The sequence below is a fragment of the Panthera tigris genome, chromosome C1, assembly GCF_018350195.1.
Source record: "Panthera tigris isolate Pti1 chromosome C1, P.tigris_Pti1_mat1.1, whole genome shotgun sequence".
Classification (NCBI taxonomy): Eukaryota; Metazoa; Chordata; class Mammalia; order Carnivora; family Felidae; genus Panthera; species Panthera tigris.
Genome location: NC_056667.1, coordinates 109775423 through 109801095, shown reverse-complemented (window position 1 = coordinate 109801095; position 25673 = coordinate 109775423). Strand labels below are relative to the sequence as shown.

The 25673-nt window shown below is 37.5% G+C and overlaps 1 protein-coding gene and 1 non-coding gene across 3 annotated transcripts in view; one reads left to right on the top strand and one right to left on the bottom strand.

The window, feature by feature from the left end:
* Positions 1–25673, top strand: part of UGGT1 (UDP-glucose glycoprotein glucosyltransferase 1) — a 110431-nt gene that overhangs the window by 35039 nt on the left and 49719 nt on the right. For both annotated transcript variants that reach the window (XM_042994155.1, XM_007093110.3), the window contains exons 15-18: positions 1104–1189; positions 4941–5076; positions 7205–7336; positions 15901–16065. In XM_042994155.1, the coding sequence (XP_042850089.1) occupies positions 1104–1189; positions 4941–5076; positions 7205–7336; positions 15901–16065 (519 nt within the window). The remainder of the gene's footprint in view (positions 1–1103; positions 1190–4940; positions 5077–7204; positions 7337–15900; positions 16066–25673) is intronic.
* On the bottom strand, positions 10864–10967 carry LOC122241641. Its single transcript, XR_006221882.1, has one exon. It is a non-coding gene; the product is annotated as a U6 spliceosomal RNA (small nuclear RNA).

Below are 25673 nucleotides of genomic sequence, written 5' to 3'. Positions count from 1 at the left end.
AGAGACAGAGCATGAACAGGGGAGGGGCAGAGACAGAGGGAGACACAGAATCTGGAACAGGCTGCAGGCTCCGAGCGGTCAGCACAGAGCCCGACGCGGGGCTCGAACTCACAGGCCGTGAGATCATGACCTGAGCCAAAGTCCCGAAGTCGGACGCTTAACCGACCAAGCCACCCAGGCGCCCCATCTGAAAGGGTTTTTAAATGTATTTATCACATATAGGGCTGTGAGACGTCACAGTAGCATTACTGCCTCCATCAGGGTGTAAGGAAATGTTACCTTAACCTGAAAGTTTAGGTTGTGTTATTTTAGTTTTATGATAGTTTTACCCAGAAGATGAATATGTTGCTACTCTTTTCCTTTAATGTCTTAATCTCTAAAATTTGATAGTTCAGTTTATTTCCTTAAATAAATCTGTGAGCTCCTACTTGTTTTTCTTTATTTCACTGCTTTCAAGAGAGAGAAGAGGTTTCTTAGTTTGCCCTCTTTTTTTCCTCTTATTTCTTCCTTTGCCATCATCTGCTCTTAAAGAGATTAGGGGTCTCCTTCACCAGAACTTGTAAGCGAAACTATCCTCTGTACTTGCCTGACTCTTGAAGCCACTTTTTTCCTTCTCAGTCAAAATTTCATTCTGTTTCTCTTACCCATATATCTGAACTTTATTAAATGAGATTATACATGGATTTGAAGCACATCATGAGACCTTAATACATAATAGCTAGTATTGGGATTTAAAAGTTAAGTTCTAAATGAATTCTTAATTCAGAGATGCTTACAATTGAATACACAAAAAGAGGTAATCTCCATTTTCTAAGGTAGGAGAGTTGCTAAAACTTGGGTTTTGTTAGGTGTAGTAGAAGTATGGGTGTTAGGAATCTGGAACACAGTTCCCATGCTATTAGCAGAACACCGTGAGAATTTAGTACTGAATTCTTTGAACATAAAGGAGGGAAACTGCTATTGTGTACCTCCTCTTTTATGTGGTTCAAGAGTAACTGAAAAAGATTACCTTCAAGTGCAAAGAGTAATGGCATTTTCATTGGCCCTGTTACATTTGAATAAATTTCGTTTCATATGTTCCTTTCCCCCTTTCCCCTTCACAGGTTTTCATAGTTGATCCTGCTCATGAGACCACAGCAGAGTTGATTAACACAGCTGAGATGTTCCTCAGTAATCATATACCACTAAGGTAACACTGGTATTGATTGAATGATATATATCTAATTAGCTGAGGTTTCGTTTGTCATTTTTAAATGCAAGTCTGGTGCCATGGATAATTAATAGATCATTAATGACCTCTATATCTTTGCTTAGTATGAAGCAGTATCTTTTGAGGTGGAAAATTTCATTCTCAGTGAATAAAGGCTTATACCATTGAATTCTTAATAGCTCATGTAAAAATAATTTGTGGTCTCATCTTGCTTCCCAGTGGAAGGGAGTTTTCCTAGGTAAGTGTCCACATGACAGGGCCTATTTCCCCTTTCGGTGGAGATAAAGAGTTTTGCCAATAACTTTTGTTAGACTGACAAGAACTAAATGTGCATACAGCCTTTTGTAGATGCAGACACATTTATTTCACTTGTGTTGCCAAATCTACCAACAGGGTACTTGAATGGGTGGGTTTTTCACTGTGCTTTTTAAGACCAGTTTTTTAAGGCTTTTACATATACATGCTAAGATATTTTCACTTACATTCCAAATAATGTCTGGGAATTTTATGTGCTGACAAAAATTTGAATTCTTAGAGGACATGAAAATAGAGAAGAAAAGTCTAGCTAACAAATGTTGTGTGTTCTGTACACAGCACTGAGCTAAATGCTGTGGATAGTATCTAAGCTGTATTCCTACCTTCTTGAAAAAAATACCGTGCGTACTTCCAGACTCTTTAAGAAGATATTTGATCAGGTGCTAGGTTGTGTCCTGGTCATAAGTGCTTTAGGATTTCAGAGAAACAAATGATTATGAACTAAGACATAGGTTTCATGGAACAGTCGGATTTCAGTTAGGCTTTGAAGAAAATAGAGGGGTTTTTTGATGGAAAAGCAGAGATTTTTGTTTAGTGAGATTTTACATGTAAAACATGAATACCCCCTGGTTTGATGGAGGACTGAACTACTAGATTACAGACAGAGGTGTATTTTGGTTAAAAGGGAAATAAAAGAACACAGAAGTTGGCCCATGTACACAGTGGGCATTAAGTAAATATTTATTGAATTGCATTGAGGGACAAGAAGAGGGAATGAGGTCTTCACGTTGCAAAGGTAGGTGAGAAGTCACTTAACTCATAGGTAGTAGGGAAGCATGCTTGCTTAGTTGGTGGAGAGACCCAAGGCAGAGTGGCTGTTGTTTTAGTCTTTGTCTGTGTTGATGTGGTATACCAGGGCATTGTCAGGGTCTGAGGAGAGGAGAGGACAAATCTGGGAGACTCCCTAGTGGTACTTGATGAGAAACTGGGCCTGAGAGAAACAGAAGTCTGCATTTTAGGGCCTAGCTAACAGAAAAACTCTGATGCCCTTTCTAGAAATTGGAAACTTGGAAAGGGGAATTCCTTTGTGAGGAGATACTTAGCCCTTATTTTTGTTTTCATAAGAATTAACAGGTCAATCCTCATGTGATTTCTGTTACAAGTGAGATTTTAAAAAACAAAAACGATTTTCATCTATAAACAAACTCTCTTGCCACTACCATCTACATATACACACGCTGTCCACATACCTCAGGAGAGCAGAATGTTTGATATGTGTATTTTCTTCTTCTGTTTTTAGGCTTTACCTTTTTCTCTTTTTAATAGACTTTGTATTTTTTAGAGCAGTGTTAGCTAATTAACTGGTATTAATACATTATTATTAACTAAAGTTCATAGCTTACATTAGGGTTCATTGTTTGCATTGTATATTCCATGGGTTTGACAAGCGTGTGATGACATGTTTCCACAATCACATAATCATACAAAATAGTTTCATTGCCCTCCAAGTCTCCTGTGCCCTAGCTGTTTGTTCTTCCCTCTCAGGCACTGGCAACCACTGGTTTTTTTTACTGTCTCCATTATTTTGCCTTTCCCAGACTCATGATGTAGGTAACTTTATTAGATTGGCTTTTTTTTTCATTTAGCAGTATGATTATAAGGTTTGTTCATGTCTTTTTGTAGCTTGATTCTTTCTTTCTTTTTTAAATGTTTATTTATTTTGAGAGAGAGAAAAAGCAGAAGTGGGGGAGGGATGAAGAGAGAGGGAAAGAATCTTAAGCAGGCTCCATGCCCAGCGTGGAGCCTGACTCAGGGCTTGATCTTATGATCGTGAGGTCATGACTAAAGCTGAAATCAAGAGTCAGCCACTCAACCAACTGAGCCACCCAGGCACCCCTAGATCATTTATTTTTATTGCCAAATAATATTCCATTATGTAGATGTACTATAGTTTTGTTTGTTTTTTTAATCCATTCACCTATTGACAGACATCCTGATTGCTTCCAAGTTTGGGCATTAATGAAGAAAACTGCTATAGACATCTGTGTGCAGGTTTTTGTGTGGATATAAGCTTTCAGCTCATTTGGGTAAATACCAAGGGGCGTGATTGCTTTATCTTAGGGTAAAAAGTATATTTCATTTTATAAGAAATTGCCACGCTGTCTTCCAAAGTGGTTGTGCTACTTTGCGTTCTTACCAGCAATGAATAAGAGTTCCTATAATGAGCTCTACATTCTCTCCAGAATTTGGCGTTGTCAATGTTTTGGGTGTTAGCTTTTCTAATAGGTGTGTAGTGGTATCTCATTGTGATTTTATTCTGAAATTCCCGAATGACATGATGTCAGGTGTCTTTTTTTATGCTTATTTGCCAACTCTGTGCCTTGTTTGCTGAGGCGCCAATTCCGATCTTTTGCCTGGTTTTCAACTTTTTATTGTGGAGTGTGAAGAGTTCTTTGTATATTTTGGATATCTGTCCTTTGTCAGATATGAGTTTCTCACAGGTTTTCTGTCTGTGGCTTGTCTTTATTCTCTTCTTTCACAGTTTCTTTCACAGGGCAGAAGTTCTTAATTTCAATGAAGTTTAGCTCCCCCATTTTTTTTTTTTTTGTCATGGATCCTGTCTTTGCTGTTAGTTCTAGTAAGTCATTGCCCACTTAAGATCACCTAAGTTTTCTGTGTTCTTTTCTAGGAATTTTGTAGTTCTGTGTTTTACATTCATGTTTATGGTCCATTTTGAGTTAATTTTTTGTGAGAGGTATAAGGTCTCTGTATAGATTTGTGTTTTTGCACTGTGAATGTGTCCAGTTTTTCCAGCACCCTTTGTTAATAGACTGTCTGTTCTCACTTCTGTTGGTTTTGCTCCAGTATGTAGGCTATGACTTCTGTATGGGCCAGTGAAAGGCTTTTGGGTTTATTTTTAATCTTATTTTATTTTTGGCCACTTTGTAGATGTGTAATGTATCTTTTTGTGGTTCTTCCCTTTAATCTAAAATTTAAATTGTGATAAACATGAACCTTGGTTGTAGCTTTTTGCCGATGGATAATAGTAAACATTTTCACATTTTTCATATTGTCTATGTTAAATCTCAAAATCCACTCCCCCCTTTTTATAGATTTTCACATTCTGAAAACATTTATTTCCTCTGATTTTTCTTTAAAAACCATAAAGTCTCCATCTAAAACTAGCAAAACCCTTCACATCAGTGAAGGCCTCATTTCACCGTGTGAGAACAGTGTGCTTTAACAGTTGAACAGTCTAAGCCACCTTTGGGAACCTGCTTTTATTCTGCAAGTGATGAGTGCCTTTACCCGCCATATTAGAGTAGGATGTGAACCGTGCTTTTCAGTAGAGGAGGTTTTCATTGGAGGAAGCTGCAGTATGTGAATGAGAATCAGAGATGCCATTCCTTTTAACCAGTTGCATTTTTGAGATAAGTTTCTTTTTCTTCTTTTTGCCCTTCCCCCTCTTCCCCAGAATTGGTTTAATCTTTGTGGTTAATGACTCTGAAGATGTTGATGGGATGCAAGATGCTGGAGTGGCTATTCTGAGAGCGTATAATTATGTTGCCCAAGAAGTGGACGATTATCATGCCTTCCAAACTCTGATACATGTATGTTTTCAATCAAAATGGCGAATAATTTTCTTAATCTAACTTCGTCTAAGAAATAGTATGAGTTAAGAGGATTTTATATTTCTGTGAAGAGAAGAAGTATGATAAATTATTCTTGCAAACTTCATATTTTATATTTAAGGAGTTGCCTTTACTGATTCACCAGTGTTCATAATAGACTGCTGTGGTTTCAACTAAGATAGATTCCTTAGGAGCCCTACTAAGGTATCTTAGTCTTCTGACTTTTGGTAATTTGAAGTCACTAATTTTTTTTGGTAAATGTGATGTTCTTTGCTTGTTTAAAAAAATGTTTGCTTTTCCTAAGTTCTTTATGATAATTTAATATTCAAATCATAAATTCTGTCTATTTTCTCCATTTTTTTTTTTACCTTGGAAACTCTGAAATGCCCTGATTTTTATATATACTTAAGATAATTGCTCAAGTTCAAACAAGGAACTCTCATTTTTTTTCCTGGTTTTGAATATATAAAAAACTTACAAGTAACAATTGTTTTGCTTATAGGTTAGTGGTAATTATTAGAAAACCATCTTTAAAGCATTTCACTTTTTTTTAACCTATAAACATGATGTCAACATGCTATTTTTTATGTTTGTTGTTTAGAGATTCAGTCCAGAGCATTTTTTATTAAAATGTTCATATATTTATTTGACTATCATCTATTGAAGACTCACCATTTCCCAGGCCTGGTACTAGCTGCAAGGGATACAGAGAAGTGTAAGACTTCACCCCTGTCTTTAAAGCCCTTACGGTGTGGTGGGGGACACGACCACGCAGATGGTTTAAGCATAGCTCACCCTAGCAACACCAGGACTCCCTCCACTAGGGATGTCCTGGTTGTGGAGTGGGAAGTGGTCCTAGCTGAGTGCAGGAGGGAAAACAGGAGTGAGTTGAATGATGGCTGCAAATCAGAGGTAGTAATTCCCTGTTGTCAATTCCTTGGGGCTTGAGCAGAGCTGAAAGAGGAACCTAGCCATTGAGGCTACCAGGCCAGGCCATGAGTGTCCAGATTGCAGAGGATTAAACTCCAGATAAAAAACGTTCTGGTGCATGTATGTACCATGGGTCTGACCAAGGATAGAGAAAGTGGCAGGGATACTGGTTGGTGGGCTGTTGTTGGGATCTGTGAGAAGTGATAGCGAGGGGTGCTTAGCAGTGGGGCTACAGAGAAAGAAAGAAAGAAAGAAAAAAAGAAAGAAAGAAAGAAAGAAAGAAAGAAGTTCAGAAGTTGTTGAGGATGTGTTTTAACGTCTGTTTTTTAAAATTGTGCCTCCCACCTCCCGCCAATATCTGTGTCTATGAAGGAAAGGATAATATGAGTTTTTATTTCTTTTTGCTTATTTTTAATTGCAACAACAACAAAAATTTTATGTTCATTGTAAAAAATTTTTGAAAATATTATTAAAGTGAATTGGTTTAAAATTTCTCTCTCTCCCCTCTCTAATCCTGTTCCTTAAAGGCAACCACTATTAAAAGGTTGTCTTGTATCCTTCTAGGTGTTTAACTATATGTATAAAGACATAGTTGTGTTGTTACTTGTTTTATATCTGCTTTTTAAAAACAAGGATATTTGCTGCATGTATTTTATAACTTATCCCCCTAAACATGATGGCCATAAGTTCTTATTTCAAGGATTATGTAAAGGTATTCAGATTAAAAAAAAATTAACACATTAAAATTTTTTTTAATGTGTATTTAATTTTGAGAGAGAGAGACACAGAGCATGAGTGGGGGAGGGGCAGAGAAGGAGAGGGAGATACAGAATCCAAAGCAGGCTCCAGGCTCTGAGCTGTCAGCACAGAGTCCAATGTGGGGCTCGAACTCACAAAGTATGAGATCATGACCTGAGCCAAAGTCGGTTGCTTAACCAGCTGAGCCACTCTACATTTGGGCCTTTATGTATGAACTGATTGGATCATTTTAAGAATATATAGTTTCTAATATGAGAAGGCATCTTAAAGAGGTATATGAAAAAGGGATTGCTAATATGTTCCATATGACCTTTTAAGAAAAGTAGCCATGTTTCTCTATATTCAGAAATCTTTTGTAATAAACATTCTGAAATTTGGATTTAAAAGTGTGGGGGTTACCCGGTTTTTCTTTCTTCAGATCTATAACAAAGTAAGGACTGGAGAAAAAGTAAAAGTTGAACATGTGGTCAGTGTCCTGGAAAAGAAATATCCGTATGTCGAAGTGAATAGCATTTTGGGGATTGACTCTGCTTATGATCAGAATCGGAAGGTAAGAACTGCTTTGGCACTTCTCATTGGACCACAATGCTATATTTTCCTTATCTCTTTTTTGGGGGGAATTGTAATTAAAAAAGGTAGTAAAAGTATTTAGGTACTTCTCATTTAACAGTTTAAAAACCAGGTCACTTGTCTGTGTTTGCAAATGAAGTTTATATTTCAATTTTGTAAAGATATCATTGATTTTTAGCTGGCATGTTAACTATTAAATTGAAAAACAAATTTCTTTTTCACAGTGCAGTGGTAGTACTTTGTGATATATGTTCCACATAAAAGCTATTAGAAATATATGATGCATGCTTAGCAGGTTATGATGTATCTATCCTATTGATGTGTATCATTTATTTAGTTGTTTAGGCTAAAGATAAAAATATATTTAGGAATACAATAAACAGAATGGCAAAGTGTGGTAATAAAGATATAGGGAAATATTTTAAATTTTTATTTAAAAATAATACTATTTCTTGTGAGACATGAAATACAGTAAAAGGACCTTTATCTCAAGCAGAAACAAGGTAGTCGGTTTATTGAAAATAAATGTTCAGGCAAGAAATCAAAATACATTTCTGAGATGTTTAATTTAAAAAATATTTTTTTTTAATGTTTATTTATTTTTGACAGAGAGAAAGAGCGAGCAGGGGAGGGGCAGAAAGAGAGGGAGACAGAATCTGAAGCAGACTCCAGGCTCTGAGCTGTCAGCACAGAGCCCAATGCAGGGCTCGAACCCACGAACTGTGAGATCATGACCTGAGCCAAAGTTGGACACTTAACTGACTGAGTCACCCAGGCGCCCCTGAGATGTTTTGATTTAAAGCAATAAAAGTGTATTTATTTACCAACTTTTTTTTTTTTTTACTTTTGACAAGGCCTTTGGTTCTTTTGTTTGGAGATCTGAGTTGTGATCCTTTTAGAAACTGTACTCATAATGAATTGTTTATACTTTCTTTTTCATCTGGGTACAGAATTCTTCTAGATTTTTATAATCTCCCTCCCAAGTCTTTTATAGTAGTCTTACCCACATCTAGTTTAGCATCACTTATTTTTAGCCTGTCATCTTTTTGAATTTCTAGTCATTTGATTTGTTTTCTTGAGGAGACCAGCTTTTTCTTTTTGTAATCATATTTTATTGGTTGCATAATATTAAATGATGTTATCTAACTGAGAAAAATATTTGGCTTGGGAACAGATATATCTGATCTTTGGTAAACATTTAGCCCAAATGAGGGGAGAAAAGTGTGTGCATTCTAGAGAGTAGCTCACTAGAGTTAGAGGTCAGCGTGCTTTATTAGCTAGTATTTGTTGCTATTAACTCGGTTAGTTGAGTTTGGTTAAGAGATCTATTCTAAGTTGTTCCAGGTTTTAGGGGGATTGAACAAAACACTATTTAGCAAGAACTATGAGGCTTACGTAAAACATCTTATAGTGTCTGTTTTATGCAGGTAACAACTTTGATTGCATACGAAGACTCTACCCTTTTTTACTCCTTCCCCATTTGATTTTTTTTTAAGTTTATTTTTTTTTAGAGAGGTGGGGGAGGGGCGGAGACAGAGGGAGAGAGAGAGAATCCCAAGTAGGCACCACGCTTAGTGAGGAACCCCATGTGGGACTCGATCTCGTGAACTGTGAAATCATTTTCTGAGCCAAAATCAGGAATTGGTTGCTCAGCTGACAGCCACCCAGGCACCCCTCCTGGTTTCTGTTTTTGATGCCACAGTTTATCTCTTTTTATGTTGTGTATTCCTTAACCAAGTATTATAGCTATCGTTATTCTTAATACTTTTGCCCTTTAACTTTTATATTAGAGTTATTAAGTGGTTAACCCAGTGGTTATTAGAATATTCTTTTTGGTTTGTTTGTTTTTGAGAGAGAGAACGTGAGCGTGAGCAGGGGAGAGAGGCAGAGAGAGAGAGTGAGGCAGGGGATCTGAAGCAGGCTTCTTGCTGACAGCAGAGAGCCCAATGTGGAGCTCGAACTCACTAACTGTGGGATCATGACCTGGGCCAAAGTCAGACGCTTAACCAACTGAGTGTTGTATATTTTTGTGTGTTTTGATGTCACTAGTTAATCATCTTTCATTTCAGCTTAAACAACTCCTTTCACCATGTCTTGTAAGACAGGTTTAGTGGTGCTGAAGTATCTCAACTTCTGTTTGTTTGGAAAAGTCTTTACCTCTCCTTCATTTCTAAAGGATAACTCTGCCAGGTAGTGTGTTCTTGGTTAGCAGTATTTATCTTTCAGCACTTTGATATCATCCCACTCTTTTGTGGTTGGGAAGGTTTCTTTTGAGAAATCTGCTCTGAGCCTTCCCTGGTAAGGGAAGCGTGTTTTCTTTTGCTGCTTTCAAGATTCTATCTTTGTCTTTGATTTTTGACAGTTTTATTATTATGATGTATCTTGCAGAGGATTTCTTTAAGTTGATTTTATTTGGTGACCTATAAGCGTCATGAACTTGATCAAATCTTTCCCTAGATTTGGGGAGTTCTCAGCCATTATTTCTTTAAATAAGCTTTTTTTTTTTTTTTTTAAAGCTTTTTTCTTAATGTTTGTTTATTTTTGAGAGAGGGATAGAGCCTGAGCAGGGGAGAGGCAGAGAGGGAGACAGAGAATCCGAAGCAGGCTTTTTGCTCTGAGCTGTCAGCACAGAGCCCAGTGTGGGGCTTGAACTCACGAGCCATGAGATCATGACCTGAGCTGAAATCAAGCGTTGGACGCTTAATTGACTGAACCACCCAGGTACCCCTGATCTAGTCTGATACTGTTTTTGGTTTTTTTTGCTTAAATTTTATTTATTTATTTTAATTATGAATAGAATTTATTGTCAAATTGGCTTACATATAACACCCAGTGCTCATCCCAACAACTGCTGTCCTCGATGCCCATCACCCATTTTCCCCTCTCCCCCAACCCCCCACTCCCCCATCTACCCTCAGTTTGTTCTCTGTATTTAAGAGTCTCTTATGGTTTGCCTCCCTCTCTGTAACTATTTTTTCCCTTCCCTTCCCCCATGGTCTTCTGTTAAGTTTCTCAAGTTCCACATATGAGTGAAAACATGGTATCTGTCCTCTGACTGACTTATTTTATTCAGCATAATACTTTCCAGTTCCATCCATGTTGCTGCAAATGACATGATTTCATTCTTTCTCATTGCCAGGTAGTATTCTGTTATGTATATAAACCACATCTTCTTTATCCATTCACCAGTTGATGGACATTTAGACTCTTTCCATAATTTGGCTATTGTTGAAAGTGCTGCTATAAACATTGGGGTACATGTGCCTCTTTGCATCAGCGTTCCTGTATCCCTTGGGTAAATTCCTAGCAGTGCTATTGCTGGGTCATAGGGTAGATCTATTTTTAATTTTTTGAGGAACCTCCACACTGTTTTCCAGAGCGGCTGCACCAGTTTGCATTTCCACCAATAGTGCAAAGGGTTCCTGTTTCTCCACATCCTCGCCAGCATCTATAGTCTCCTGATTTGTTCATTTAAACTACTCTGACTGGTATGAGGTGGTATCTCAGAAAAATCTGGAATGCGTCACAAATTTGAGTGTCATCCTTGTGTAGGGGCCATGCTAATCTCTGCATCGTTCCAATTTTAGTATATGTGCTGCCGAAGCGAGCACTGATCTATTCTGATATTAATGGTATTTCATTTTTCCTTTCATTTGTTGTATTCTTTGGCTAAAGTGTATCTGTTTGGTTCTTTTTTTATGATTTCTCTCTCCTTTTTTTTTAAATTTTTTTTAATGTTTATTTATTTTTGAGACAGAGACAGAGCATGAATGGGGGAGGGTCAGAGAGAGAGGGAGACACAGAATCCAAAGCAGGCTCCAGGCTCTGAGCTGTCAGCACAGAGCCCGACATGGGGCTCGAACTCACGGACCGTGAGATCATGACCTGAGCTGAAGTTGGACGCTTAACCGACTGCCCCTGATTTCTCTCTCTTCTTGCTAAACTTGTGATTTTGTTTGTGGTTTTTTGTTGTTGTTGAATTATCTTCCTGTGTTTTCTTGTAGTAATTGAATTTCCCTTTAAACAACTTTTTTGAATTCTTTATTGGGTAAATCACAAATATCTATTTCTTTGAAATTGGTTACTGAAAGATTATTGCAATCCTTTGATGCTATCACGCTTTCTTGATGTTCCTTATAGTTTTGTGTTGCTTTCTTTGCATTTGAGGTAGCAGTCACCTCCTGCAGTCTTTACTAACTGCCTTTGGGAGAGAAGTACTTTCTGTCAGACCTGCTAGGAATTCTGAGGCTTTCTTAGGCCATCTGTGGATACATATGCTCCATACTTGTTCTTTCTTGTACAGAATTCTTAAGCATGTGTAATTTCTCAATTCTACAGTGCCCAAGGCTGGGTGCTGACTGCCTTTCTTTTATTTTCCCCAAGGTGGCCCTAAAGCTCATGTATTTTGTCTGTCTCTGGCCCACGTGTTTGGGCTGGCTTTCTGTGCTTGCTCACTAGCCATCTGGCAAAATTCACTCTTGCCAACACTGTCAGGAGCATACACATGGAGCTGGCTACAGGGGGAGGGTGAGTGTGGGTGAGGTGAGCCGAGTGCTGTGAGTGTCTGCCTGTAGCCATTTGGTGGGATCTGTGGATGAAGTGTCCACAGTGGCTCATGGGTGGCTTCTTGATGGGAGTCCGTGATAGAGTAATTGGGATCCATCCCCTTTATTTTTTTATTTTTGAATGTTTATTTATTTCTGAGAGAGAGAGAGAGACAGAGTGTGAGTGGGGGAGGAGCAGAGAGAAAGGGAGACACAAAATCTGAAGCAGGCTCCAAGCTCCAAGCTGTCAGCACAGAGCCTGATGCAGGGCTCAAACCCACGAAGCATGAGATCTGAGCCAAAGTTGGACGCTTAACAGACTGAGTCATCCAGGCGCCCTAGGATCCATCCCCTTTAAATGCTTTCTGAGAGTACTGTCTGCAGCCCTCCCCCAGCGTCTTTCTACTCTCAGTCACGCAGCTCACAATTGAGTACTCTCGATGGGGTGAGAGAGAAATGAGCCTCTTTGGCGATGTCCCATATAGCTGGGGAAGTTGAGTGTTTGCTCACTTGTTCTCAGTTACCCCTACAGGAGAAATCATGGGCCCAGAAGATCTCTCGTGCTGCTTTGGCAGAGGGTGGATCTTCTTCTCCAGTGCATCCAATCTCATATTTTTTTTTGCTCGAGTGGTGTATTGGAACTTCTGCGCTGGAAACCTGGACTTACACAAAGACTGTCTTGTCTGAAGGTGATTGTTTAAGACAGTTTTTTCTAGGGCTTCTCAAACTATGGCTGGGAGAAGGTGGAGCCAGTTAATGAGCCAACGTAGGGTCCACAGCTAGGGTTGAAGTCTGTATGCCTGTTACCTGATGCTCAGGTGGGTGAGCCTTCTTCTGGTTTCCTTGGCATATGGTGCTGGATTCCAAGGCTTCCACAAAGGCACTTTCGTTGTGGATAGATACCAAATTGTTGTTCAGGATTGGGGGCCACCAATGAGGGATGTCCTGTTCAGCCACGATACTGATGTCACTTCTGCTTTAGTGTTCAGTCTCCTTGTTTTAAGGTGTATCAGGTCAGGTTTTGGGTTGCAGCTGGTCATGAGATCTACTGAGGGCTGAAGAGCATCCCATTGTTGTATTGCATTCTTCCGTTCACTCAGTTGCCTTATGTGGTTTTTAAAATCAAATAAAACTGATGTGGTACCCAGTGATTTTCCAGATAGACACAAACAGCAAGAGTAGCACTCTGTAAAAAAAGAATAGGTGAAATAAAAGAAGGACCACTTTGGTAATACCAAAGAATTGAGGGAGTTCATGAAGTTTTCTCATATTTTACATTTGGAAAATGTCTAGCTTTATTATTTTTTTTCCCTTAGAGAAATGCTGGATTTTCTCCCAATGTGCTTGCTTGCTTTTTACCACTTTAACGTTAGATCTTATGTTGTTTTTTAAAAAAATTTGTCTTTAATGTTTTATTTATTTTTGAGAGAGCACAAGTGGGGAGGGTCAGAGAGGGGAATAGAGGATCCAAAGCAGGCTCTGTGCTGACAGCAGAGAGCCTGATGTGGGCCTTGAACTCATGAACTATGAGATCATAACCTGAGCCGAAGTTGGATGCTCAACCGACTGAGCCACTCAGGTGCCTCCAAATTTTTTAATTCAAGTGTAATTAACATACAGTATTATATTAGCTTCAGGTGTACAATATAATGGTTCAACAATTCTATACATTACTTGGCGCTCATCATAAGTGATTCTGTTCACGCATCCCCCCACCTGGAAAATGTTTCACTTTAATTTTCTCTCATCCTATGAAGAAGCAGTATATAGTTGTCTTTTTATTGTGGATGATTGTATTTTCTTGAAAAATATTAGACATATTGGGAAAAAGGATATTTTTCACATGTGTTGAAATCTTGATTTTACTGAGGAGTCAAATAAATGTATAACAGACCTAGCTCCTCAGTAATTTCCTTAGACTTGGTTCTTTTCCAAGAAAAGAACTGATTAGAGGCCCTTCCCATGTAAGCAGATCATCTTCTTTATATTTATGCCACTTAATTTCCCAGCTGCTTGGGTAAACATATACTTTCATGACAGGGATGTTGTGAGATTCCCAGAAGTCCTAAGAATCTAATGATTAATAAGATTTTCAAAAGTGTAGGAGTTGTACCTCCGCATATGAAAAAACCCAAGAGAAGATTCTTTTGAAAGTTTTTTAAAGGAGGAATGATTTCATTTAGCCGTTGTTACTACACTTATAAATTTCTGTATCTTTTGTTATAAATCTGAAGCTATGATATCCTCTGTGTATTTGAAAGTTGTAATTATTTTTAAAACTAGGCAGTACAATTAAAGTAGAATTTATAAACTGAAGATAAGATAGTCTATAGGTGTATATTTGTATCTTTCAAGCTAGTGAGATAATGATATTTAATTTCTACCTTATACATAAAGACGTTTTGCATTTGCTATGTTAACTCTGGGTCCTCATTAATCTGTTACCATTTGAATAGCTCATTCATAAGACCTTACCTGTAATTATTAAGGTTTTAAAATTATTTATAGTTAACATTTTTAGTTATTGATAGAACTTCTCATATGTAATTTTTAAGTTTGGCTTTTTGGTAATTAGGCTACATTCTGTTATTTGGTCTGGTAAGTTATTTATGCTTTGCAGGAAAGAAGGTATATAGTCAAAACATGTCCCTCTCCTGATTTTCACTTAGTTGCCATTTCCAGAGAAAACCAGTGTCACTTATTGTTGCTTAGAGTTATAATGTGGGTATTGTTTTGTTTTGTTTTGTTGGGGGGATTATTTTCAAAACTCAGAGTATATTAGAATTGAGTTTTTGATGAATATCTTCGAAATAGTTAAGACATCAAAGAACAGAATTAACATGGTAAGAATTTTGTAAGTGTAAATTTTAAAAGTTTATACTATGGTAGATAGAAATGGTAGGAATCAACCTAGAAGGCCTTTCTCCTTGTGCCATATTAGAGTCCATCTGGTAAGTCTGTCCCATCAGATACTACTGTGGCCAGATCTGATTAGAAACTAACCAGTCTGTTGCTGCTGCTGATTACCAGTTATCCAGCTGAAGTACTTTTCTATTTGTGATATCTACAATAGAGGCTATATATAATTCTACTATTTTCAGAAAGTATCAGTTAAAAGATGTCTAACAAGAATGTTTAAAGGAATGCTTTTTACATCTTGCATAGTAATATGGGTTTTACTCTGGCAAGCTAGTCTTGGGTCTGTGGTTGGTATCTAGGGGGAATGAACCTATATTGACAATCAGAGAAGACTCTTCATTGTAGGCTTGTTTGCCTTTTTGTTGGCCTGGCATTTCCCTGAAAAGGAACCTCTTTTGTCTTAGAAGAAGATGAGGTTTAGTATATTATGGAGCAATTTTTAAGCACTGTCTTCCCATCAGCCTTGTTTTGTTTTTTAAAAGTGTAATTTCTTTGTTAATGACACGGATCCTCTTTAATTTAGATTGGAGTGTAAATATTTCATCTCAGGCTGTCTGCACAGGAGCACTCTCATAATTTACAGCAGTCTGTCATTGTGCTGTGCATTATGTAGCCTCTAGCCACATGTGGCTTTTTTTTTCTCACATGTGGCTTTTAAAATGGAAATTAATTAATTTTAGGTGCTCAGTAGTAACATGTGGTTAGTGGCTACTGCTTTGGATAGCCAAGATACAGTGTCTCCATCTTTGTTAAAGGGTGTGTTTTTACAATCTTAGCTATAGTATATGTAATTAAGGTTTGGTAGCCTGGACAGCTTCAAAGTACCCTCACCCCCAAATTACTTTCTAATTGGCAAGGTTTTGTGGTTTTACAAAAACTCAATAATTCAATTCCAGATTACCCAGTAGGATATTAACTATGTCACTTCTGACATTTTTTTAATGTTTTTAGTTATTTCTTGGTAACTATATTTCTGTTGATTTTGCTTGTTTTGTTAGCACACGTATGTATGAAAAATATGCTTTGTTCTGTTTGTCTCACAAAGGACAAAACACGTTGTTTGTGGTCCCTTGTGTTTCAGGAAGCGAGAGGCTACTATGAGCAGACTGGGGTTGGTCCACTGCCTGTTGTTCTGTTCAACGGAATGCCCTTTGAAAAGGAACAGCTAGATCCTGATGAGTTGGAAACCATCACAATGCACAAAATCCTGGAGACCACAACCTTTTTCCAGAGAGCAGTATACTTGGTGAGTGGTATTTCAAGGCTGATTTTGAAAGAGAATGGTTTGCTTATGTTTTTGTAGTCTCTGTAGTAAGCAAGAACATTTTGTAAGTATTACTGTTTTTCATACACCACTTATAGTTGGTTTGTAGACTCCCAGCAAGTTCTGCTATATTGAGAATATTCATGAGACTTTGTGCATTGTATTTGAAACAGCTAAGTTTATTGTTTTCAAGATTAAATGTTTAAATGTTTGTTTAAAACATTTTAAACTAGTTAGCATTTCTAAGAGACATTTGTTTTACTTGTAGGGAATTTTGACTTAGGAAAGACTCAAATATTTGTATACAGATACACACATTTACTGCTGAGACAGGTAATTCACGTGCCATAAAACTCAATCTTTTAAAGTGGAAAGTTCAGTGTTTTTAGTGTATACATAGAGTTTATGCAACTGTCACCTCTGTCTAATGTTAGAACATTATTACCACCCCTTGAAAATCCAACACACTGTAGCATTCACTCTCCCAATTTCCCCTACAGTAGCCCCTGGCAACCACAAATCTATTTTCTTTATGGATTTGCCTATTTGAGACATTTAATATAAATGGAATCATTGAATATGTGGTCTTATATGTCTGATTTCTTTCACTTAGCATAATGTTTTTAAGGTTTATCCCTGATGGAGCATGTATCAGTACTTCATTTCTTTTTATGGCCAAATAATAGTTCCTAGAATGGATGTACCACATTTTAAAAATCCGTTAATCAGTTGATGTATATTTAGGTTTCCATTTTTTGGCTACTGTGAATAATGCTGCCGTAGACAATCAAACACAAGTTTTTGTGTAGACATGTTCTTATTTGTCTTGTGTGTCCATTCTACGTAGAAGTGGAATTGCCTATTTATGTAGTAATTCTGTTTTCAACAGTTTGAGGAACTGCTCGACTGTTTTCCAAAGGGGCAGCACCAAAGCATTATACTTTGCTACCAACAATGTGTGCAGGTTCTATCTACTTTTTCCACATTCTAGCCAACAATCGATACTGTGTGTTTCTTTGATTATATCCTAATGGGTATGAAGTGGTATTGCATTGTGGTTTTGACTTGCATTACTCAAACATGAGTAAGGTTGAGCTTTGTCTCCCATGCTTATTGAGCACTTATATCTTTTTTGGAGAAATGTCTATTAAAATTATTTGCCTGTGTTTAATTGGGCTACTTGTTTTGTTACTGTTATGAGTTCTGTATGTGTTCTGGGTACCAATCCCTTATATATAGGATTTGCCAATATTTTCTGTAATTTCATGGTTTGTCTTTTCACTTTCTTGGTGGTGTCTTCTAAAGCACAGATGTTTTAAATTTTGATTAGGTCCAATTTGTTTTTTTTCTTTTGTTCCTTGTGCTGTTTGTGCCGTATGTACAAAATTATTGCTTAATTCTAGGCCTCGAAGATTTATGCCTGTGTTTCTTCTGTTTTATAGTTTTCCCTCTTAAATTTAGTTCTTGGATGTATTTTCAGTTAGTTTTTTTATATGGTGTGAGGTAGGAGTCCACATTTTTTTTTTTTTTTTTTTTTTTTTTTTATCCTATCCAATTTGGCATGCAACTGGATGTCTTTTGGGATATTCAGTTGTCCCAATACTATTTATTGAAAAGAATACTCTTCTCCCATTAAATTGTCATGGCACCCTTGTAAAAAATAAATTGAACATTAACGTATCGGTTTATTTATTTTATTATATTTTGTTAGAAAGAAAGTGCATGAACAGGGGAGAGGGGCAGAGGGAGAGAGAAGCTTAAGCAGGCTCCACACTGAGTGTGGAGCCCAATGCAGGGCTTGATTACATGACCCTGGGATCATGACCTGAGCCGAAATCAAGAGTCAGGTGTTCAACCGAGTCAGCCAGGTGCTCCAATGTATAGATTTATTTTTGAACTGTCTTGTTTTCCATTCATCTATATATTTGTTCTTATGTAAATACTTCCCCTTATGTAACTACCCCCCCCCCCCTTACAGTCTTGACTACCATTGTAATCAAGTATGAATTTTCCAACTTTGGGTTTTTCTTCCTCTTTTTTACTTTTTTAAAAGATTATTTGGCTTGTCTGTGTCCCCTTCATTTTTTTTATGAATTGTAGGAGTAGCTTGTCAGTATCTGCCAAAAGGGACCGTTTGGTTTTGATAAGAATTGCATTGAATCTGTAGATCAGTTTGAGGAGTATTGACATCTTGGCAATATTGAATTTTCTAACCCATGAACCCAGGATGTATTTCCATTTATTTAGGTCTTGTTATTCTTTCAGTGATGTTTTGTAGTTTCCAATGAAGGAGTCTACACTTTTTTCATTAAATTTATTTGTTAGTATTTTGTCCTTTTGATGCTATAAGTGGAATTATTTCCTTAATTTAATATTTTTAAAACTTTTAAAATGTTTATTTTGAGAGACAGGGAGGTGGGAGGGAGACACTTTGTGAGTTGGGGAGAGGCAGAGAGAGAGAGAGGAGAGAGAATCCCAGGCAGGCTTCACACTCTCAGCATAGAGTCCAATGTGGGGCTCAAAATCACAGAACCATGAGATCATGATACATGCTGAAATCAGGAGTTGGATGCTTAACTGACTGAGCCACCCAGGTGCCTCCTTAATTTAATTTTTGGATCATTCATTGATAGTGAATAGAAATACAATTGATTTTTGTATATTGATCTTATATGCTGCAATCTTGTTGAACTCATTTTATTCTAATAGCCTTTTTTTTTTTTTGAAACTTTCTATGTGGAAAATATTGTCATCTTACACATGATGACAAAAGCATGTCATCTAACATAGTATTGATTCTTCCTTTTCAATCAGGATGTCTTTCTCTTCTTCTCCTTCTGCTCCTCCTCCTCCTTCTCCTTCTCCTTCTCCTCCTCCTCCTCCTCCTCCTCCTCTTCTCTTTCTCTTCCTCCTTCTTTCTCCTCCTCCTTCTCTTTCTCCTCCTTCTTTTTCTTCTCCTCCTTCTCTTTCTCCTCCTCCTTCTCTTTCTCCTCCTCCTTTTCTTTCTCCTCTTCCTTCTCCTCCTTCTCCTCTTCCTTCTCCTCCTTCTCCTCCTTCTCCTCCTTCTCCTCCTTCTCCTCCTTCTCCTCCTTCTCCTCCTTCTCCTCCTTCTCCTCCTCTTCCTCCTCCTCCTCCTCCTCCTCCTCCTTTTCCTCCTCCTCCTCCTTCTGCTTCTCCTCCTCCTGCTTCTTCTTTTCCTCCCTCTCCTTCTCCTTCTCCTCCCCCCTCCTCCTTCTCCTCTTCCTTCTCCTCCTCCTCCCCCTCCTCCTCCCCCTCCTCCTCCCCCTCCTCCTTCTCCTCCTCTTCCTTCTCCTCTTCCTTCTCCTCCTCCTCCTCTTTCTCCTCCTCCTCCTCCTCCTCCTCCTTCTTCTCCTCCTTCTTCTCTTCTCTTCTCCTCCTCCTCCTCCTCCTCCTCCTCCTCCTCCTCCTCCTCTTCCTCCTTCTGTGTAATTGCCTGGCTAGAACTTCCTAGTATGATGCTGAATAAAAACTGTAAATGGACAACCTTGTTTTCTTCCTGATGTTAGGGGGGAAAGCTTTACTTTTTCACCTGTAAGTATATTAGCCATGGGTTTTTTGTGGATTCCCTTTGTCAGTTCATGGAAGTTTTCTTCTGTTCTTTGTTTATTGAATTTTTTTAATCATCAGAGTGTGTTAGATTTTGTCAAATTCTTTTTCTGTGGTGATCCTGTCGTTTTGTCCTTTATCTATTGATACGGTATATTATGATTTTTATGTAATGTTTTTATAGTGTTTTTTTTTTAATGTTTAATTTTTGGGAGAGACAGAGACAGAGTGTGAGTGGGGTAGGGGCAGAGAGAGAGGGAGACTCAGAATCTGAAGCATGCTCCAGGCTCTGAGCTGGCAGCACAGAGCCTGTCGCAGAGCTTGAACTTGAAAACTGCAAGATTGTGAATTGAGCTGAAGTCTGTCACTCAATTGACTGAGCCACCCAGGCACCCCTATAGTTGTTAAATTTTTTATACCAACTTAATTTCACTAGTGTACCAAATCCTTGCTCTTATATAGCTCTGTTTATTCCCCACATTATGTTGTTATTGTCTTACAAATTATATCTTTTTTATATGCCCATCAGTATCAGTTTATAAGCGTTGCCTTTTATTGTTGTCGCATAAGTGAAATAGAAAAAAGAGCTACAAACAAAAATACACTCAGACCCTTTTTATATTTACCTATATAGTTACGTTTACTTGTACTCTTTTTTTTTTTTTTTTTTTGGTAGGGATTCAGTTTATTATCTTGTGTGCCTTTTCATTTTCAGGGAATCTCCTTACTGTTTATTTTGGGTTACATATGCCAGTGAAAAATTCTTTGTTTTTGTTTTTCTGGGAATGTGTTTGTTTATCCTTCACTTTGAGTGATAGTTTGCCTGGATATGGAATTCTTGGTTGACTGTCTTTTCCTTTTAGCACTTTTAATATGTCATTCCATTGCCATTTGATCTCTGGGTTCTCTTGGAAACTAGCTGTTAATCTTATGAGGTTAGGAGTCTCTTTTCCTGTTTTCAGGATCCTTTCTTTGTGTTTCACTTTTGACATGTCATTAATTATGTCTAGGTATGGAACTATGAGTTTTCCTACTGGAGTACATTACATTTCTTAAATACCAAAATTAGGAGCTTACCAGTCATTATTTCTTCTAGTAGTATTTCTGCCTGTAATGACTTCTGACACCAAACTACTCAGAGTTAGGCCAAATTTGACAGTTTAAGGACACAATTTCCCACAGGCATGCCCTCACTTCGGACAGACAGTGGGCACAAGTTTGGGGGTCCCCCGGTCACCCTTAATAAGTATGAACTGGATAAAAATGCAGGGGCACATAATATCCTCCTCAGTTTTGGTAATTTGCTAGAAGAGCTTACAGAGCTCAGGATAATGCTATGCTTACAATTTGTGTTACGATGATACAGTAATGCAAATGTGAACCAGCCAAAGGGTGAGGTGCATAGGACAAGGTTTGGGAAGGTTCCAAACAAAAATTGTGTTATCTTCTCCCCATGAAGTCAGGATACATTATCCTTCCTGTTCACTGGTGTGTGGTAATGCATGGGGTATGGCCAGCTAAGGAAGCTCAGCCCAGTTTTGGTGTCCAGAGTTTTTATTGGGGCTTCCTATGTAGCCATGATTGATTGTCATTGGCTATGTAATTGAATTCCATCTGTAGCCCCTCTTGCTGTTGCCGGAGTTCAGACTGATACTATAGCCCCAAACCTCTAATCGCATGGTTGGTCTTTCTGGCTTGGGCAGCCTTCATTGAATTGTTTCATTAGTGTGAACTGTTGAAAGGCCCACCATGAGTCACCTTATTAGTATAAACTGTATGGTCTGAGGGACCTACCATGAGTAACAAAGATGCCACTCCTATTACTCAGGAAACTCCAGGATTAAGAGATTACTTTAACAAGGGAGCCAGACAAATTCTTTATTACACAACTGTCTCTTTCTTCCTTCTTCTCCTTCTGGACAGATATGTATATTGATACTCTGTAGCATCCCACAAGTCTCTTCCTTTCTGTTCCTTAGACTGGGTAATCTCAGTTGACATATCTTCAAGTTTACTAAGGTGTTTTTTTTTTCCCTGTCGGCTAAAATCTGCTATTGAGTCCTTCTAGTGGATATTTAATTTCAGTTATTGTATGTTTAAGTCTGGTTTTTCTATTTGGTCCGTTTCCATAATTTCTTTCTCTTTATTGATATAGTCTATCTGGTGAGTCGTAAGTCCCAAAGTTTCCTTTAGTTTGTGAGACAGGATTTCCTTTAGTTTTTTGGATATATTTAAAATAGCTGATTTAAAGCCTTTGTGGAGCAAGTCCAATACTTGGGCTATTTTAGGAACTATATATACTAACTGTTCTTTTCCTTAGTGTGGGCCATATAGTCATTTTTTTTGTAAGTCTTTTAAATTTTTGTTGATAACTGGGCATTTCCGTTAATATAATGTGATACTTCTAGAAATCAGGGTCTCTGCCTTACCAGGGTCTGTTGTTGGAGTGGTTGTTTTGTGACTTTCCCATGCTAATTCTTTAAAGTCTGTATTCTTTGTCCCATGTAGCGTAAGTCTCTGCTTGTTAACTTATTGGTCAGCTAATGAATAAACAGAAATTTTCTTAAATTCGAGAGTCTAAGAAAGTCTCCTGTTTTTCCCCAGGAGTGTTTGTATACATGTTGGGGTGCTCCTTGAGCCTTCCCCAGGCAGTTTACAACTCTGCCGTAGCCTTCAGTTCTTGCTTGAACAGTGTCAGGTTAGTCAGAAGTGAGAGCGTTAGGGCCTTCTAAGATTTTTCTTGAGCTTAAACACATCCCTGGACACTGTGCATTTGGCCTTTTAGATTCCAAGGAATATGTGAGAGCCTTTCAAAACCTGTTATGGACATCTCATTCCCAAGCTTTTTCTTTTATGTTTTTGCCACTTCATGTGAGCCCAACGTTTGTCACCACTTCAAGCAACTGAGATATTAAACAATTGCTCCTGATTCTTTTGACAAAGATACCTAGGAAAAAGCTGTTGGCACAATATGATCTAATTCAGCTCAACTGGAGAGAGCACCTGGGAATATTCCTAGTCTGCTGGTATTTACATTTATTTCAGAGTTACTGGTTTTCAAGGCTCCTGTGTAGCTGGGAGAGGTAGATAGCAATAGGGCAAGTTAAAGTGTCTTGAAGGTTATTTTTGCTACCAGGATTTAGCCATATTTTGAATAAAAGTATTTGGAATTTTGCAAGCCTTTGGTTAATTTCCAGAGTTTTGAAAAAAATTGATTTTTTTCTAGTGTCCTTGATGATTTTTTTGTTTTTTGTTTTTTGAGGAGGGGCTTTCAGAGATCATCACTCTATCATTCTGCTCAATGTCACTCTCACAGTATTTTTATCGTAGTAAAATATATAAAGCATAAAAGTTTATCATTTTAACCACTTTAAATTATGCATAGAGATATAATAAGTACATTCAGTATTATGCAGCATTTACCACTATCCATCACCAGAATATTTGATCATCTCAAACAGCAACCGTTTACCCATTAAATAATAATTCCTCATTGCTGGCTTCTGTCATCTACTGACAACTACTCTCCTGCTTTTTGTGTTTATGAGTTTGCCTCTTCTAGAGGGCATCATAGACTATTTGTCATTTTTGTGTCTTGCTTATTTTAAGGTTCATATGTGTTGTAGCATGTCAGAATTTATTTCCTTCCTATAAAATGGAATGATATGTATATACTACATTTTATTTATTCATTCATGTTTTGGACATTTGGGTTGTTTCCACCTTTTGGCTAGTTCACAATGCTGCTGTGAGCATTGGTGTATAAATATCTGTTCAAGTCTTTGCTTTTAATTCTTTTGGGTATATACCTAGGAAAATTGCTGGATTTTATGGATATTCTATCTTTTAACATTTTGAGGAACTACTGGACTGGTTTTTATAGCAGCCATACCATTTCACATTTTTACCAACAAATACACAAAAATTTCATTATTTCCACATCCTTACTGACAGTTGTTAATTTCTGTTATTAAAAAATAATTTATTATTTTTTTAATTTGGAGAGAGAGAGGGGTGCCCGGGTGGCTCAGTTGGTTAAGCAGCTGACTTCGGCTCAGGTCATGATTTCACGGTTCATGGGTTCAGGCCCCAGGTTGGACTCTGTGCTGACAGCTGAAAGCCTAGAGCCTGCTTCGGATTTTGACTCCCTCTCTCTCTGCCCTTCCTCTGCTCCCACTCTGTCTCTCTCTCAAAAAAATAAACATTGAAAAAAATTTTAATTTAGAGAGAGAGAGCTGGGGAAAGAGAAGAGGGGGAGGGGTGGGGATAAGGGATCTTAAGCAGGTTCCAAGCTTAGCACAGATCCCGAGTAGAGAGCTCCATCCCACAACCCTGGGATCATGACCTGAGCCAAAATCAAGAGCCTGATACTCAAGGGACTGAGCTACCTAGGTATCCCTACTTTCTATTATTTTGATAATGGCCATTCTAGTTTGTGTGAAGTGGTATCCTATTGTGGTTTTTATTTGCATTTCCTTAAGGACTAAAGAGACTGAGCATCTTTTCATTTGCTTATTGGCCATATGTGTATCTTCTTTGAAGAAATGTCCATTCAAGTCCTTTATTCATTTTCAAATTAGGCTTTTTTTTTTTTTTTTTTTTTTTTTTTTTTGTAGTTGAAGTGTAGTTTCTTACATATTTTGGATATTTATCCCTTATCAGATGTGATTTGCAAATATTTTCTTCCATTCTGTTGTCTTCTTCACTTTTTTGATAGTGTCCTTTGATGCACAAAAGTTTTGAGTTTTGTTGAAGTCCAGTTTACCTGTTTTTTCTTTTGTTGACTGTGATTTTGGTGTGCCGAGAAGTCATTGTCAAATCCAATGTCTTGAAGATTTTCTCCAAAGTTTTCTTCCAAGAATTTTATAGTTGCAGCCTTGATCTATTTTGAGTTAATTTTTGTGCATGGTGTAAGGGTCTCACTTCATTCTTTTGCATGTAGGTATACAGTTTTTCCAGCACCATATGTTGAAAAGACCAGAAATATATTTTTAAAAGAAGCTACTTATTGTGCTGATTGTTAGTGCATTTATTAAAACAAGCCCAAAAAACATAAAAAGTGTTGGCTAAATTCTATTACATGTCTCCTTATGAATGAGGACCTATCCTGGTAGTTTACTAGGGAATTTATTATTCATGGAGCTACTGAAATAAAATATGAAAACATAGTTTTTATTTGAATGAATTTGGCTTAATTTTCCAAAGTTAAGAATAGTCTAGAAGAATTGGTAATTACTTTCTTTGTTCAAGTGATATTAATAAAAAGATGAAAGATAATTCAAACATTTTTGTTTTCCAGCATCCACTTAAACCATTTCTTTTACAACATTGTTGGATGTAAAAATTCAGAAGAGTTTTTCTGTTTTTAGACACCAACATACCTATTGTTTAAAAGAATGGTCATTTTCAAATATTCCCTTTTTGAATGCTAGTTTTCCTCTGTTTTTCCTTATATTGCCAGTGAGAAGTTTGGTTTGGTCTAGCTAAAGAAAGTTTTGTTTTAAATATTATGGCATAAGTCATATGTGCTCCTGTACATATTTAGAAGATACTAAATTGGGGAGAATATTCAAGTGTGTAAAGTAAAAATGAAAGTTCTTCCCTTCATCTCAGTCCTTAGAGAAATAACTCTTTGTGACTTCATGTATGTTGAAATATATGTTTACATTTGTATTTTTTAGCTTACCTTTCTAATTGAATACGTTTTAGCTTTGTGTTTCTGAACATACAGCTCTATGTCAGTACTTTTAGATTGCTGCATAGTTTAAGAACGAGCAATAATTGGGGCGCCTGGGTGGCTTAGTCATGTAAGTGTCTGACTTGATCTCAGCGCAGGTCATGATCTCACAGTTCATGGGTTTGAATCCTGTGTTGGGCTCTCCACTGATGACACAGAGTCCGCTTGGGATTCTCTCTCTCTTCCTCTCTCTCTGCACCCCCTCACTTGCATGCTGGCTCATGTGCTGTCTCTCTCTCTCTCTGTCTGTCTGTCTCTCTCAAAACAAATAAATAAACTTAAAAAA